The sequence below is a fragment of the Vulpes vulpes genome, chromosome 11 (genome assembly GCF_048418805.1).
Source record: "Vulpes vulpes isolate BD-2025 chromosome 11, VulVul3, whole genome shotgun sequence".
NCBI lineage: Eukaryota > Metazoa > Chordata > Mammalia > Carnivora > Canidae > Vulpes > Vulpes vulpes.
In genome coordinates, this window is record NC_132790.1 from 100,475,791 (window position 1) to 100,491,611 (window position 15,821).

General features: G+C 48.3%; 1 protein-coding gene across 7 annotated transcripts in view; it reads left to right on the forward strand.

Moving 5' to 3' along the window:
- The window catches only part of KCNAB1 (potassium voltage-gated channel subfamily A regulatory beta subunit 1), a 362,126-nt gene that overhangs the window by 115,510 nt on the left and 230,795 nt on the right, over positions 1–15,821 (forward strand). The window contains exons 1-2 of one of the 7 annotated variants that reach the window (XM_026006136.2): positions 10,086–10,545; positions 11,069–11,432. The exons of 2 other annotated variants lie outside the window; for them this stretch is intronic. In XM_026006136.2, the coding sequence (XP_025861921.1) occupies positions 11,212–11,432 (221 nt within the window). In that variant the 5' untranslated portion in view covers positions 10,086–10,545; positions 11,069–11,211. Of the gene's footprint in view, positions 1–10,085; positions 10,666–10,960; positions 11,025–11,068; positions 11,433–12,493; positions 13,113–15,821 lie in introns of those variants that run through there. 4 more of the 7 variants (XM_026006137.2, XM_072727226.1, XM_026006132.2 and 1 more) reach the window with 4 other exon arrangements.

Here is a 15,821-nt window from a genome sequence, read left to right on the forward strand (position 1 = left end):
TAATGGTCACATCCTGGATACTTGTTTGTTAAATGGCACTAAACCGACTCAGTTTGTTTTATCTCCGTACTGAGTGCTGTGAAATAAAGTCTTGGTCTTTCACCCATAAGTATACCTATAGGCCCCTGATTGCTTCAAGCATCATTTCTTTTTCTCTGAATATCCCTTTTCTTTTTGCTCCCTAATATGAAAGTACTATATACCTATAGCAGGAAATCTATCAAAATTAAGGAAATAAAAATTAATACTTCCACCATCCATAGGTGACTACTGATAATACTTGAGTATCTCAAATATACCCAGTATACCAACTACATTTGAATATATCCTTTGGTTTCTCTGCAGAGGCAGATAATTTTTGCTTCTGTCAAAATAGTCTCCTGCTGTACATATTTTGTAAACTGTTTTTTTTTTTTTTTTTTGAGAACACAGTGCACTGTGAACCCTTTCCCAGTCTTTCTGTTAGAACTGGCAGTGAGAAGTACAATTCTTCTGTCAGCAAGTTTTACCTTATAGCTTGCTGATTCTAGCAGTCTCCTACTGGCCCACCCTATTGGTTTCCAGAGGGATCTTCCAAAAATACTGTTCACCCACCTGTCCCCAGACCTGAACCCTTAATGAATGTTCTGTCTTCAACCTCCCTGTGAATGCCCTGAGCAGAGAGTCTTCACCAGACTTTTATTCCAGGCTGTCCTGGAATCAACTCTAGTTGATCTATGTATATTGGTTTTTGCGTCATTTCTTACATAAATCCCCTTTTTAAATCAGGTTCCATTCAGAGTGCTTTGCTCATTGTTCCCTAAGTGGTCCCTCAACATCCCCATCTTTGCTTAAAAAAAAAAAATGTATCTGCCCATGAGCCTCCCTCACCCACTTTCTTTCCTTGCTTGGGTTCTTTTCTCTCCTTAATGCCCAAATCTTTTCTGACATTACCATAGTCTCTTGAACTGCCTGGACCTCCAGTGAGGTCTTCCTCTAGAGTCTCTATCAGCTAGATCACTCACTCTGACCTGTAAGCAGCTAGCCATCAAGGAGTGCCTGCACACGCCCCAGGCAGGTGGGAACCCTATGGGAAGGGGCTAAGGGCTTCACCTCTTGGCTCCATCAGGGTAGAGAACTTACCAACTGGACAATGGAAGATGCCTATTGACATGGTGATCAATGCGGGTGGTGACAAATAAATGACCTAAGGGTAGATGATGTATGAAAATGAAAAACAAAGGAACAAACACTGTCTTTTGACACATACTTCAAAAAGTATTCAATTACATAAAATGACAGCAGCAACATTAATACAACCACAGAACTACACGTGGAAAATAAAAATGTGCAAACCAAATACTGACAGATATTAATGTTAAAAATGGATAAATAATGATAGATACTTAATGTTAAAAATTAGAAGTCTGGATTAATGTGACTTTTTCCTTCATGCTTCCGTGTATCCCTCTTTCCTCTTAGATGAATTTGTGATAAGGTTGTGATAGAAAAAATTCAAAAATATGTATTTTTTACAAGAGTAATATATGTGCATTATAAAAACTTCAGACAATACAGTACTTGATAGAAGGCTCCAGCTCTCACTCTGTACTCTATCTCCCCCAGAGGAGTTTTATTTTAAATGTGATGAAAGCCTAAGGAGTCGCCTACATTAACTTTCTGTGATCTATCAAAAGGAAGGACTTAGACGGAATCTCATAGGATCTAAGACCTGCTCTTTCACAACACCACCTCTTTGAAAATGAATAGAACAAAGAAGGGAGAGACTACATCTTTTATCAAGATGCATCAGTTATGAGGTAGAATGACAATAGCTTTTCTCACCCTACAAAGACCAACACATCTGAACTGAAACCCAGGAATTTTAGCCCATTCATGTACTTCTAGAAAGGACCCTCAGGTTGCTTCCTTTTCTCAGCCCTACCAGGCATGGGTGACTTTATGTGGAAAGCCCTTCTGGAGTCTGATTCACGTTTAGTTTTATAAGGGTGAAGATGAATGATTCTGTAGCTCCATCTGTAGAACACGTGGTTGAGAGACCAAGTAATTTAAATGTTTGATGAAAGTGGATTCTTTTCTCCCTTTCCTCTGGAATGAGATGGTGGATATACAAGTCTTTGACATAACGCCTGGAACACAGTAGGTGCTGAAAGAAATTTTCTCTTCCTTCCTTCCTTCCTTCCTTCCTTCCTTCCTTCCTTCCTTCCTTCCTTCCTTCCTTCCTTCTAGGATATTGTAGATTTAAATGGCCATGAAATGAGAGTTTAAAATATATATCTTAGGAATCCTTATAGTTCATCAATTCTCTGAAACATATATGTTTCCTTTAGTGAAATTGTGACTTAACTTCCTATAGCTGCTGCCCAGGTGACCGTCCTGATGTGGCTGTCAATGCCTGTAAATATGCCTCACAACTTTCAGAGTGGGTGTCAATAAATTTGGGATTTTTTTTTTTCCTGAGACCATGAGTATGTGAATTTTTTTTTTAATTCAGGTATAATTAATATACAGTCTTATTAGCTTCAGATGTACAAGGTAACGATTCAACAGTTCTATTCATTTCTTAGTGCTCATCAAGACTGGTATACTCTAATTCCCCTTTATTTCACCCGTCTTCCCTCTGACATCTGCTAGTTCTCTGTATTTTTTTTTTTTTTGCTAGTCTTTTTTTCATTTTTTTTTTTTTTTGGTTTCTTAAATTCCATATGTAAGTGAAATCATGAATTTGTCTTTCTCTGACTTATTTCACTTGGTGATATATCTTCTAGGTCCACCCATGTTACAAATGGCAAGATTTCATTCTTTTTTATGGCTTGGTAATACTCTGCTGTATACGTATACTGCCTTTTCTTTATCCATTCATCAGTTGATGGACATTTGGGCCACTTCCACTATTTTGGTATCATAAATAGTGCTGCGGTAAACACCGTGGTACATGTATCTTTTCAAATTCATGTTTTTATTTTTGGGGGATAAATAGTAGAATTACTGAATCATATGGTAATTCTATTTGTAATCTTTCTGAGAAGAATCCCCATACTGTTTTCCACAGTGGCTGCACCAATTTATATTCCAACCAATAGTGCATGAGGGTTTCATTTTCTCCACATCCTCCATTGACCTTTGTGTCTATTTTTTTGTGTGTGCTAGTACCGTACTGTCTTGATTATTATAGCTTTGTAGCGTATCTTAAAATCTGGGATTGTAATACTATCAGCATTATTAAGATTGCTTTGGCTATTCAGAGTCTAGTGAGCATGTTTTTAAAAAATGGCCACATTACCAACGCGAAGGATGACTATGTAGAAAGATGTGGAGATTGATGACTGAGTAAACTATCCAGGAACATCAAATTCTGGTTGTGAACGTGTTTGAGGAATACCTTAACCAACTTCTTTTCTATTTTCCCTTTCATGCATGTACAAGAGTGAAGTTTTGGGCACAAAAGCCCAACTAAGTCTAAAATGTCTCTTTCGATAACTTTAAGTGATTAAAAAAAAAGTATTGTTTCATAACAATTGACCATAATTTTTTAGTGGGATGCAAAGTAATAATGCCTTAGGATTAATGATATCTTAAATTGACAAATATTTCTGACCAGCTTGTTCTATGATAAGGCAACAGCAGAAATCACACTAATGGCTACTAATTGAAGAGGAATTAATGACATTTGCAAAATAAACTGACCACGTGTCCCTGTTTCCCCCCAGCTTTATGTCCAGGTTCTAGGCAAGCTTATGAGAATTTACCTACCATGAAGAGGCCTGAACAAAATAATTTGAGTTGTAAATCTCCTATTTTTCCATTTTCTGCTTCCTATAGCACTGTGGCAGCTTGCCTTGAACACAGGATGATAGATAAATATGGAGATCTTGCTGGTACATCTGAAATGTCACAAGTTTCTAATTAAGGAAATATTTTATCAGTGGCTATGGGTATAGTTCAAGTGTTAATTGAATAGCTTAACTGTCCTTATTTATGTTTTCTGTTTGGACATGTGGCCAGTGGTGTGAGAAAATTTGTATTTTGTCCTCAGTTTCTTAGTGGGGGTTCTCTGGTGAAACTTTCTCCCAGGGAAGAAAGGTCTATACCTGGAAGTTTCTTCTATTCAGCAGAGCCTTGAGTATTTCCAGTTTGGCCTCTCAATTTTACTTTCCCCGTTATTCTAAAACCTGTGCCCACGCAAATGTAGGCCCATTGTTACTTTCATGGCTGGTTCAATTTGTCAGAACATAATAAATTGTTCTCCAAACCCAGATGTTAAGAATTTCTGATAAATAGCAGACTCTCATCCTAACAATTTCTCTTGTAACCACAAATAATAGGCACATAAAGGGGCTTGCCATCTGTACACTTGCATGTTTAAAATTCTTCATATAGTAGCAGATTCTTTTCTGTTTCGAATGAATCCAGTTTTGCCTGGCTGCATAATTGAATGTTTCCTGGCCTCCACTGGCTCCAGTTTCCAATGGCATAGAAATCATAAATTCTAAGTGGACTCAGCAAAAAGCATTTGTTTTGACTTGACTTGTAAGAAAGCCAGTTAATCAGAAATGTGCCAGGTTATTGGGGAAAAAAATGTTTTCTTGAGCAATGAGAATAAAGCATTATGAAATACTTTAAAAGGTTGTTGGAAGGACTACCCCACAGCTACCAAGGGTGGATGATTTAATTGTTCTGAAAGTTTTAGACTTCTAATGTTGAAATTTCCCCCTCTTAATAAGAATAAGGCTTTTAAAAAAGGATATTCATAAAATAGCACTGGGTAAAGCCCCTCACAAGGATGTTCTTGCATGAGGAGCAGTACACACAGTGGTTGAGAACCAAGTCTGTGGAGGGGGACGACCCCGAATAGACCCCGGCTCTGTGGCTTCCTGCCTGTGTCACCTTGGGCAAGTTATTTAACTTCTGTGTCTCGTTTCCTCCTCTCTAGAACGGTGTTGAAAACCTATTACTCCCCATGGGATTATGTGCAGATTGAGTCCGTGCATGCCGAATGTTGAGAGCTCCTAGGATATAGGAAGTATGGTCTACATCTTACTGGTGGTAGTAATTGCTGGGGTCTCCTGGTAGAGCCTGTTTGAGAGATTAAGGACTTCTAACAGCCCTGCCTTTGACAAATGGAGATGGATGCTTAGCAGTTACCAAGTGCCTACTGTAGGCCCAGTACGATTGCTTGTAATTCCTACATGCATCCAGAGAGGCCTATTCTTGCACCATTTTGTGTGAGGACGCCAAGGTGCAGGGAGGTGGAGCATCCTGCTCGTGGGCGAAGGGAGGAAGAGGACGGCAGGGCTGGGGTTCACACCCCGCTCCCGCTGACCCCACACTCTAGAGTCCTTCCATGTTAGCGGAAGACTCTATGATGAGCCTGAGAAGACAGGGGGCAAGTTCAGTAGCCTGCAGTCCGCCTCTAAGCGGCTCTGTCGCCACGACTCAATGACCCTTTGACGTTAATGTCAAAGAATTCCAAGTATCAGGTAATAAATCGAGACCAGCTGAGATCCAGGGGAAACTGCAGAGTAAGCGATTAATTTGGCTCTCCGTGATCCTGTAACCTCCACAGCTCTCCGCAAAAGCTTCCTGCTGAATCTGTGGAGCCCTCTCCTATGTCAGATGAGGAGAGAACAGTGGTGCGGAGTATTAGGATGACCCCCGAGGTCACAGGCAGAGCGACAGAGCTGGGTTTGGAGCCCAGGCCTTTGTCTGCTGGTACAGGTCTCTTGCCACCACCCCATGACACGTCTAATGTTGCTGGTTACACGAGCCCCTGTAAAGCAAGCCCTTGAAAGGGAAAATTGGCAGAATAAGGAGAGTGTTAATAAGGGAAGGGCACCTGGGTGGCTCACTTGGTTGGGTGACTGACTCTTGATTTCAGCCCGGGGCATGATCTCAGGGTCGTGGGATCCAGCTCTGCATGGCTCTGCGCTCAGCAGGGTCTCCTTGGGATTGGGATTTGCGCTCTCCCTCTCCCTCTTCCTCTGTCCCTCCCCCTGCACGCAGGCACCCCACTCTCTCAAATCTTCTTAAAAAAAGAGCGGGGGAAGTACTAGAAATGTCTTAAACCATCACTTCTTGTATCAAGGGTTGCCTTGTAGAGGCTTTTACAACTTTGTGGAATGGAACAAATAGGAGTTATATTTAGAGCTCTTCTTTGCAGTACACTTACATCGTTGGCTCAGGTTGTATAGAGTAGCGCAATAATATCGCTGTGGTCTAATAATGGCTTTTAGGAGCATCTTCTCCAGAGCATTCCAATATTCTCTTGACCAGTAATATAAGTATTTAAAATAAAAAAAAAAAGCAATATACTTGTACTGGTTTGTGAGGGCTGCCGTAACAAAATACCATAGATGAGGGGCTGAAACCAAAGAAATTTCTATTGTCATTCTGGAGACCAGAAATCCAAGGTCAGGGTGTGAGCAGGGTCAGTTTCTCTCGTTGGCCCGTAGAAGCTGTTTTCTCCCTGTATCTTCACAGGATCTTCCCTCCATGTGTATCAGTGTCCTAATAGCCTCTTCTCACAGAAACACCAGTCACATTGGATTAGGGCCTGCCTGAATAACCTCATTTTACCTCAGTTACTTCCCTAAACACTGTCTCCTATACCATCGCCTGCTGAGGCACTTCAAATTAGGACTTCAACATATGAATGGGTGGGGGGAGGTGGACCCATTTTAATCCACAGCCTCTGTATCTGCATCTATAGCTACATCTATGATTCTATCATCTGTGGGTCTTATTTGAATCTGAAATAACTGTTCCAAAATCCTATTGTATGACAATAACAGGATTCCCATGTCATTTCCTACCGCAATCAGCATGTGGCCTGTTAGCACTAATTTATTAGGAATGAGCGTTCTCCCAGCCAGCCATTATCTAATTCCCAGACTCCTGAGACCTACTGCTCCATTAATGCTGGGCAGGGTGAGGACAGCTGGGTAAGTCACCCAGCTGCTGGTGGCTGTCAAAGCCTACGTGGTATCGGATCTGAAGAGGCACACTGCGGGCAGCAAGAAAGAGGCTTGCGCTGCAAGGGATCCTCTGGTCTCCATTCTTTGATTCTCTTTGAGGCAGACTAAAGGCGGATGCTCCTCAATACACAAGAGGTGCCGATGTGAATGTGGGGCAATTATTGGCTCCCTTTAAGTAAGCAGGCTGTGTGAAACTAGAACGTGCAGGATTTTCTTTTTTCTTTTTAAGGAATCAAGTTTATCCAAGAATTTGGCATCTTCCCATATACCTCCCTTCCTGCCTCCTTCTCTCCTCTGCTTCCCATCTCCCTCTCAATTATTCATACAGTGAGGGCCTGCTCTATATAAGGCTCTGCTTGGTCCTGTGGGGGATGGAAAGGTGACTCGGAGGCGCTCCGCATAGCCTGCTTTGTTCTGATAACCTCCTCCCCGACCTGGTTTTGGTTATGCTTTCAGGGAAACCCGAAAGCCGTCTTGGCTAGCCGCGTGCAGATCTCCTGCACCCCCCACACCACCCCTCCCTTGGAAATCGGGAGGCCGCTTACTTACGTCAGGCCTCAGCCAGCTTCTCGCACGTCCTCCCCCACAGCCAGGGCCCAAGGAAACTCCTGACCCCTCTGGGCCTGTGGTGATCACCACGCTCTGCCTTGCCTCCCAGGCTGCTTTAGTTTCCTCTTTTTCTGAGCTGTTCCTTTGGATTCCTCCCACTTCTTCCTCTTCTCATTTTGACTCTCCTCTTGATTCACATTGATCATCTCCGATGAGCCAGCTTAGTGTGAAAACATAAAGGTTCTAATGATGTGCTTCCTCTCTGCCCACTGTTATTTATTCCAGGGAACGCAGCTATCTTCAAGAACTCCCTCCTGGGAGCCAAGGGTAAAAAGAAGACATCAACTGTCCCTTTGCACAACCCTTACCCCAACCTAAGGTTATTTCTCCACCACTGAACAGTAGGTAGTATGCTCACTTTCTAAAGTAAGGAGCGGGAAGGTCACGAAGAATAAAGGACGAGCTTCCACAATGTGATTTAAACCTTATCTGCGGGTTATAAAATGTTGAGATTCATCTCTGGAGTAGAATCCAAAATAAGCACATATTCTACTTAAAATTTTCATTCCTATAACTTAATTTAGCTGGGAAGAAGTGGTCAGACCTGCTTTTTTTTTTTTTTCTTTTTTCCTCTCTCCTTAAAGCACACAGACACAGCCAGAACATGTGTTCTCCCCACACTTGCCAACCCCTGGGAAGACCACCTCCCTCCTCTCCTGTTCATCAGGTTCACCTCCCTTTCCACCCCGGCAAAGTCCCACTTCTCTGAGGGCTGCCCAGGCTTCCGTGAGCTCCTTGAGGTCCAGCCTCTAAGCCGTCTTTGGGCCCCAGCAGCAAGCAGAGTCTGCTGTCCAGTAGAGACTCAGTAGAAATGTGGGGAATGAATCAAAGAACTTTCTGTAGCCTTCTGGAATTACTCCCCTGCTTAACTCTAGCATATTTAGCGTCTGTACCACTCATCTGAACACTGATGCACCCATGACTTGTTAATTAGCCCCTTTAAGACTTTGTCCTTCCCACACAGATTGCCAATTCCTTGACGGGGAGGGACCGTGCTTCCTCTCCCCCATGTCTCTATTGCCCAGTAGAGAGGTGGTGCTCACAGATACTGTTGATTTAAACACTGTTCCTTTTTGCTGGACAGCAATGTCTGTTGGGAACCACGCTTAGAAAACTGACTTTGGGGGATCCCTGGTTGGCTCAGCGGTTTGGCACCTGCCTTTGGCCGGGGGTGTGATCCTGGGGTCCAGGGATCGAGCCCTGCGTCAGGCTCCCTGCATGGCACCTGCTTCTCTTTCTGCCTCTATCATGAATAAATAAGTAAAAATCTTTAAAAAACTGACTTTGCAGAAGCCACGATTCTATTAGGCATATCTATAAAATGGGTCTACCTTCCCTGAATTTCAAATAGGTAAATTATCAGCCGATGGCTGCTTAGTTTTGTTCAGCCCCATTTATGGAGCAGCTCCTTGGCACCTGACGCTGCCCCACGAGATGTGTCTGCCTCCCGTGGATTCAAAGTCAAGGAGGAGGTTTCGCTGCTCACTGGTGACCAGGGAGGGGACAGCGTTTGGGCATCGCCGGCTGGCCTGGACCTTCCGGGTGCTCACCCAGGGTGGCCCCTTCTGGCTGGTGCCAACTTGCTGCCCCCGGCCCACTCCTCGGTCCTCTGAGGTCCGGGGTGGATCTTCCAGCGAGTTAGTGGGCTTGAGTCCCGCGTGCCTGTACTGTGGCCCTGAGGACGCTTCAAGCCCCTCACTCCCGCCCCCAGGGAGCAGGTGTGCAGGGGCCACGACCTCGGCCGGGGGTGTGCAGGAGCCATGACTTCGGCTGGGGCTCAGACGGGTCTCCAGCAAGGGTCGGGGCAGCCTGGCCGGGGCATGCACGGTGGTCCCCCCCCCCAACCCCCCCCCCCCCCCGGATCAGGGAGCAGGTGTGCAGGGGCCATGACTTCAGCTGGGCTCAGGCGGGTCTCCAGCAGGGGTCAGGGCATCCTGGCCCGCGCATGCACGGGGGTCCCGCCCCGCCCCCATCAGGGAGCAGGTGTGCAGGGGTCACGACCTCGGCCGGGGTTATGCAGGGGCCATGACTTCGGCTGGGCTCAGGCGGGTCTCCAGCAGGGGTCGGGGCAGCCCAGCCCGCGCACGCACGGGGGTCCCGCCCCGCCCCCATCAGGGAGCAGGTGTGCAGGGGCCACGACCTCCGCCGGGGTTATGCAGGGGCCGTGACCCGGGCGGGGCTCAGGCGGACCCGCGTCTCCAGCAGGGGTCGGGGCAGCCCGGCCCGCGCATGCACGTGCGGTGCCCCCGCGCGTTCTGGGGCAGCAGCTCCCCTCCCCCTCCCCGCCCCCCGGCTCCCGCGGCGGAGCTGCAGCAGGATTCGGTGCGGGTCCGAGCGGAGTCCGGCAGCGAGCGCCGGGGGGGGGCGGGGAGTGGCCGCTGCCCGCGCGCTCGGCGCCCTGCGTGCAGCCCGGGCTCCCCCGCGAGGAGCGGAGCCGGGCGCGGGGGGGTGGGGGCGGGGCGCGGTCCCCGGGGACCAGCCTGCGGCGGCGGCGGCGGCGGGAGCGGCGGGAGCGGAGCGGCGGGGGCGGCGGGAGCGGAGCCGCGTGCCCGCGGAGCGCCCGGCCGTGGCCCGAGGGAGCCGCGTCCTGCCGCCAGCCCGCGCGCCTGGGAGCCCCCGCCCGGAGCGAGCCCGCGCCCGGACCCGGCGCACCGGCGCTGGCGGGGCTGCGCGCACTCGGCGGCGGCGGCGCGGCTGCGGGAGGCTGCGGGAGGCTCGGCGCCGCGGGGATCTGGCCGCTCGGGCGGGCGGGCGGGCGGCCCCGGAGCTCGGCGAGCCCGCTCCGCGCTCCGGCTGCTGCGCCGCCAACTTCGCGCCCGGCCGCTCCCTCCCTCCGCGTCCCGGCGCCCGGCTCCCAGGTGAGCCCCGAGCGCCGACGGTGCATCCCCCCGCCCTGTCCCAGCGCCCAGCTCCCGGGTGAGCCCCGGGGACCGACGGTGCATCCCCGCATCCCAGCGCCCAGGTGAGCCCCGCGCACCGACGGTGCACCCCCCACCCCTGTCCCTGCTCCCGGCGCCCAGCTCCCAGGTGAGCCCCGAGGACCGACGGTGCATCCCCCTCCATCCCGGCGCCCAGCTCCCAGGTGAGCCCGGAGGACCCACGGTGCACCCCCCCCCCCCCCGTCCCAGCTCCCAGGTGAGCCCGGAGGACCCACGGTGCATCCCCCCACCCTGTCCCAGCTCCCAGGTGAGCCCGGAGGACCCACGGTGCACCCCCCCCCCCCGTCCCAGCTCCCAGGTGAGCCCGGAGGACCCACGGTGCATCCCCCCACCCTGTCCCAGCTCCCAGGTGAGCCCGGAGGACCCACGGTGCACCCCCCCCCCCGTCCCAGCTCCCAGGTGAGCCCGGAGGACCCACGGTGCATCCCCCCCCCCCCGTCCCAGCTCCCAGGTGAGCCCGGAGGACCCACGGTGCATCCCCCCACCCTGTCCCAGCTCCCAGGTGAGCCCGGAGGACCCACGGTGCATCCCCCCCCCCCGTCCCAGCTCCCAGGTGAGCCCGGAGGACCGACGGCGCACCCCCCCCTCCCCCGCCGAGCGCAGCGCGGACCCCGCGGCCGCTCCACCTCGCGTGACCGCCTGCGTCCCGGCCGGGCTGCTGCGCGGGGCCGTGCGCGCCCGGGGGAGCGATGCAAGTCTCCATAGCCTGCACAGAGCACAACCTCAAGAGCCGGAATGGGGAGGACCGACTTCTGAGCAAGCAGAGCTCCGCCGCCCCCAATGTGGTGAACGCCGCGCGGGCCAAGTTCCGCACGGTCGCGATCATCGCGCGCAGCCTGGGCACCTTCACCCCCCAGCATCACATTTCTCTCAAGGAGTCCACCGCGAAGCAGACTGGCATGAAATATAGGTAGGATGCGGGGCCCCCGCCGCCGGGGCTTCTGGGTCTGCGCAGGTGCGGTGGGGGCAGTTCACGGGGTCCCCCAAAGTGGCCGACCCCCCATGCCCACCCTGGGGAGTGGGGGGGGGGATGATTTAGGATCCTCGGGTGTCTCCAAACTACTGGTTAGCTGGGGGGCCCCGGGGGCTGTGCTGTGCGGAGCTGGCATCTTTAGGGACGCACCTGCCCGGGAGCACCTGGGCTGCCGCTGCCAGTCCGCGCGGACTAACGCAGCTGCTGCAAGAGCTCGGGAGATCAGGCAGTTTTTCCAAAAGCAAAGGTGTTGGCCCCCTGTCGTGCCACAGGCTCCGCTTCCTGCGATCACACTACTTCCCCACCTCGGACGCTGTTCTTATTTATCCCTCAAAGGACCAAGGCAGCAAACGCTGGGCCAGCTCTTAGGGAAGTTTTGTTGCAGGAGGAAACACCCTTGAAGGTAAAACAGGCAGAGCGTTGACCCATTTGGAGGTAAACGACTGCCCCGAACTAAAATGGAGAACTTCTTGTGAAATATGCAGGAAAAAAAGTTAATTATTTTAAGGAGCTTCCTCATGAATTTTTCAGCTCCCTCTTCCTCTGGGTGGTTTTCCATAGTTGGAAACCTTCCTGGTAATAGTTGATGCTCTCCTTAATACGGGATGACTTAAATCTGATAAGTAGAAAATTTCATTATTCAATTATGTGACTCCTGCCATCTCCTGCTCTCTGCTTTGCCCTGAGCCTTCCTGGCTGTATTCCTTAAACCTACGCCTGTGCCTTCGTCTCAAAGCATTTGTAGGTGTAGAGGAGAGAAGCTAATGATGTGTATTCCCAAGGCTTTGGTTATTCTGCTGTGCAGATACGGTTTTTGTCGATTATTTCCGTTTAACCATCCCTCATCTTTGTTAGGAACCAGGTTTTGGAATGGAAGGAACTTGATGCGGTTGAAATCATGCACACACCTAAGACTTTGCGTGTGGGATTTCGGGAATAGGCATTTAAACCAATTTCTATAACCGTTACCCTTGAAAAAGTTTCTTAGTGGGGTCACAGGAGGGCTTCTCGTTGCAAAAACACCAAGCACGGTTGTTTTGCTCTATTCTGGAGCCATTCCAAAAGAAAGGCGTGTGTGTGGCGGCAGGGATGCCACTGGAAAATCAGAGCTAAAGCTCTTTGCCCCAGGACTGCAGGACGATGCCAGCAGCCTGACTCCAGGCAACTCTTGCTTTTCTCAGTCTTTCCGTGGCGGCGAGTGGGCCCCACGCTGCTGGTGTGCTGGGACTGCAGTCCCCGGTGCACTGGCACTTTGTCCTGCTTGTGTGGCGCACACGCAGCCCTGCCCCACGGACACGGCGCTGCATGCGGCTGGGCTGCTGCGCGAGACCAGCGGGGCCCCTGGGAACGGCCGCTCAGATGAGGCAGGTCACAGAGGCCACTGGAACTGCAGCCGCCGGCCTGTTAGCAGCACCGTGAGCTTTCTCTTGGTGAATCAGGAGAAATAGCAACGCCTTCACCTCCTGTGGCAGAGTTGCATAGTTGCTTATGCGTCACTGTGTCTGGTTTTGTGAAGCTGTTCAGAGGGCAGGAGATTTCCATTAAGGTTTTGCTGGTCGCATTTACAGCTCGGCCGATTGGATAGTGATCCTCTCTTTACGGAAGTTCAACGTGCAAGTAAGGTTCACTTGGGCATCTTCCGTTACTGGCAACTGAGTACAGCTCTTCTGACAAAAAGTTAGCCATCTGTGGCTTTTCAGTTTTCTTTGAGTCGTTTGTTGTTTATGGTGATGGGACAAGCTTCTCCCCTCTGATTCTGAACCATTTTCCCTATGATAGGCAGGTGGTTGTGGGTGTGTGCGAGTGTGACTTAACCCCTCTCTCCTTCAAATTCCACTCGGAGTGCCTGCAGGAAAGAGCTGATGAGATTACGCTAAGTGTACACTAAGGCTTTCTTAGGGTTGGGGACAGAGAAAGGGAGGGAGGGACTAGCTCTACGCTCCACAAAATATGATAGAACTATTTTAATTAGCTGAATTATCCTTGTCTTTGATCTTAATGTCCCTAAAATATCATGTTATGAATTATCCTTGCTTTGATCTTAATGTCCCTAAAATATCATGTTATAACAAATAGCAAAAATTTAAAAAGTGGCTGTGTTTACAATAACTTCATCCTTGAAAAGGATTTCCATAGGCATAGCTGAATCTGAGATCTATGAAATATAGAAGAATTTTTTAAAGTCTTTTTGTACATATTTTCCCCAAGGGGAGGCCCCCAGCTTTCATCAGCATTTGAAACGTGTCTACCACTCACTCTTCTTTTTTGCCAAAAAAGCAGTGTTAGAGTGAAGGAGGTATTTTAGTCAACGGATATTTATTGAGCACCTATTCTGCACCAGGAACCCTACTCGAACCAGTTTCACAAAACTGGTGCCGAAAGCAGACTAGGTCTGGGGCATACATTCAGGTTGGGGAAGCAGATCACAAGAAAACAGATAATCTCTATTAGGAGACATTCTTAGGAAGGCTGTATTTTAGGAGGGTGATGGTCATGCCTGGGCTACCTCGACTTCTCCATTTTGAGATACCATCTCTGTCTTCAGCTCCAGAATTATGGTTGTATCTTGGGGCATGAGGAATTGTCTAGATCTGCCACCTATTTGCCAACCCAGGGACTTACACTGCTACATAAAGGGTCACCTGACCATTGAGGACCTGCTGTTTATAATCCCCGATAAACAAGTAGAATGTTGAATGCTCATTTAATGACTTGTAATTTTTAAAGCCCAACTCGTAGCCCGTGATTATTATCCATTAATTAGGAGCTCACGAACTTGGGGTTTTAGAAAGAGTTAATGTACACTCGTGTGAAGCATCCGAATTCTGCAAGAGTAAAATACTCAGTCACTGTTACCGTCACGCTACCATTTTGCAAAAATCTTGCGTAAAGTTAGCTATTGTTTCAAGGCTAAGGATGGAAAAAAAAAAAAAAGTCTGCTAGAGAAATCTGCTATTCAAATACTACTTTCAGCCCTGTTCAGAGAACAGGATTCCACCTAACGTTCATCCTGGGGACTAGGCCCTATGTAAATAACATAAGACTATTTCATTTCTTATGGTTTTTACACTTGTGCTTTGTTAACACATGAGAGTTCCTTTATTTTACTTTAGTGTGTTTTTAATCTCAGTTCGTCACATTGTATTTGAGTTTGATGTACACTCTGTAACCATACATGATAGATGTAGATCGGTGCATACCTCTCATCTTAGGAAAGCCAAATCACTGAGAATAGAAGTTAAATCAGATTTGTTTTATTGTTTTTATTTGATTGGTTGGGTGTCTTTTTTAAAATAACCGTTTTAGGAGGATCCTACTAGTATTTGACATGGTCCCAGAGCCTTTGTCGTTCAGAATTGAGCATCTTTGTGCTGATAAGCTACCGACCCCCATTCTAAAATTGTTACTTTAGTCCTAGAACAATTTGAACATTGATGGACCCAATTTCATCTAGAAAAATCTTACCTGTAACATAAACATCAATGTCAATAAAACATTGTACTGTAATGTTGCATAAAACAGGCTTTGAAATCAAGAGAATTCATTATAAGAATCAATATTGTTGAGCAATAATCTTTAAATTCCACTTTAAAAGGTTATTTTTCCCCCAGTTTTTTAAGTTAATCACGTTTTTACCATTTTTGTCACTTAAAATTTTTTTTGGAATACTTATAGATTCCTAGGAATTTGCAGGAAAAAATATGGAAAATTTCTGTATACACTTAATCCAGTTTTCTCTGGTGGTAATATCTTCCATAACTATAGCATAACATCGAAACTAGTGAATTGGGATCCCTGGGTGGCTCAGCAGTTTAGTGCCTGCCTTTGGCCCAGGGCGCGATCCTGGAGACCCGGGATCAAATCCCACGTCGGGCTCCCAGTGCATGGAGCCTGCTTCTCCCTCTGCCCATGTCTCTGTCTCTCTCTCTCGGTGACTATCATAAATAAAAAAAAAAAAAGAAAAAAGAAACTAGTGAATTGACATTGGTATAATCCACAGAATTTATTTGGATTTTACCAGTTACACGTTATTCATATTTGTGTATGTTTACATGTCTGTGGTTTTTATCAGAGGTAGAAGTTCCCATAACTGCCACTCCAGTGAAGAGTCCCAATTGTTCTATCACCACGAGGGCCCCTTCACGCTCCCCCTTTATTACCACATCCATACACCATTCCAGCCCCTCTTCTTTGGCAACCACTACTCTGATCCAGCTCCATAATTTTCTTGTTTCAAGAGCACTTCTGTAAATGGATTTTTTTTTTTGGTAATCTTTGGGGTTTTTTTTGCACCCTGTATAATTCAGATGCATCTGAATTGTTGCA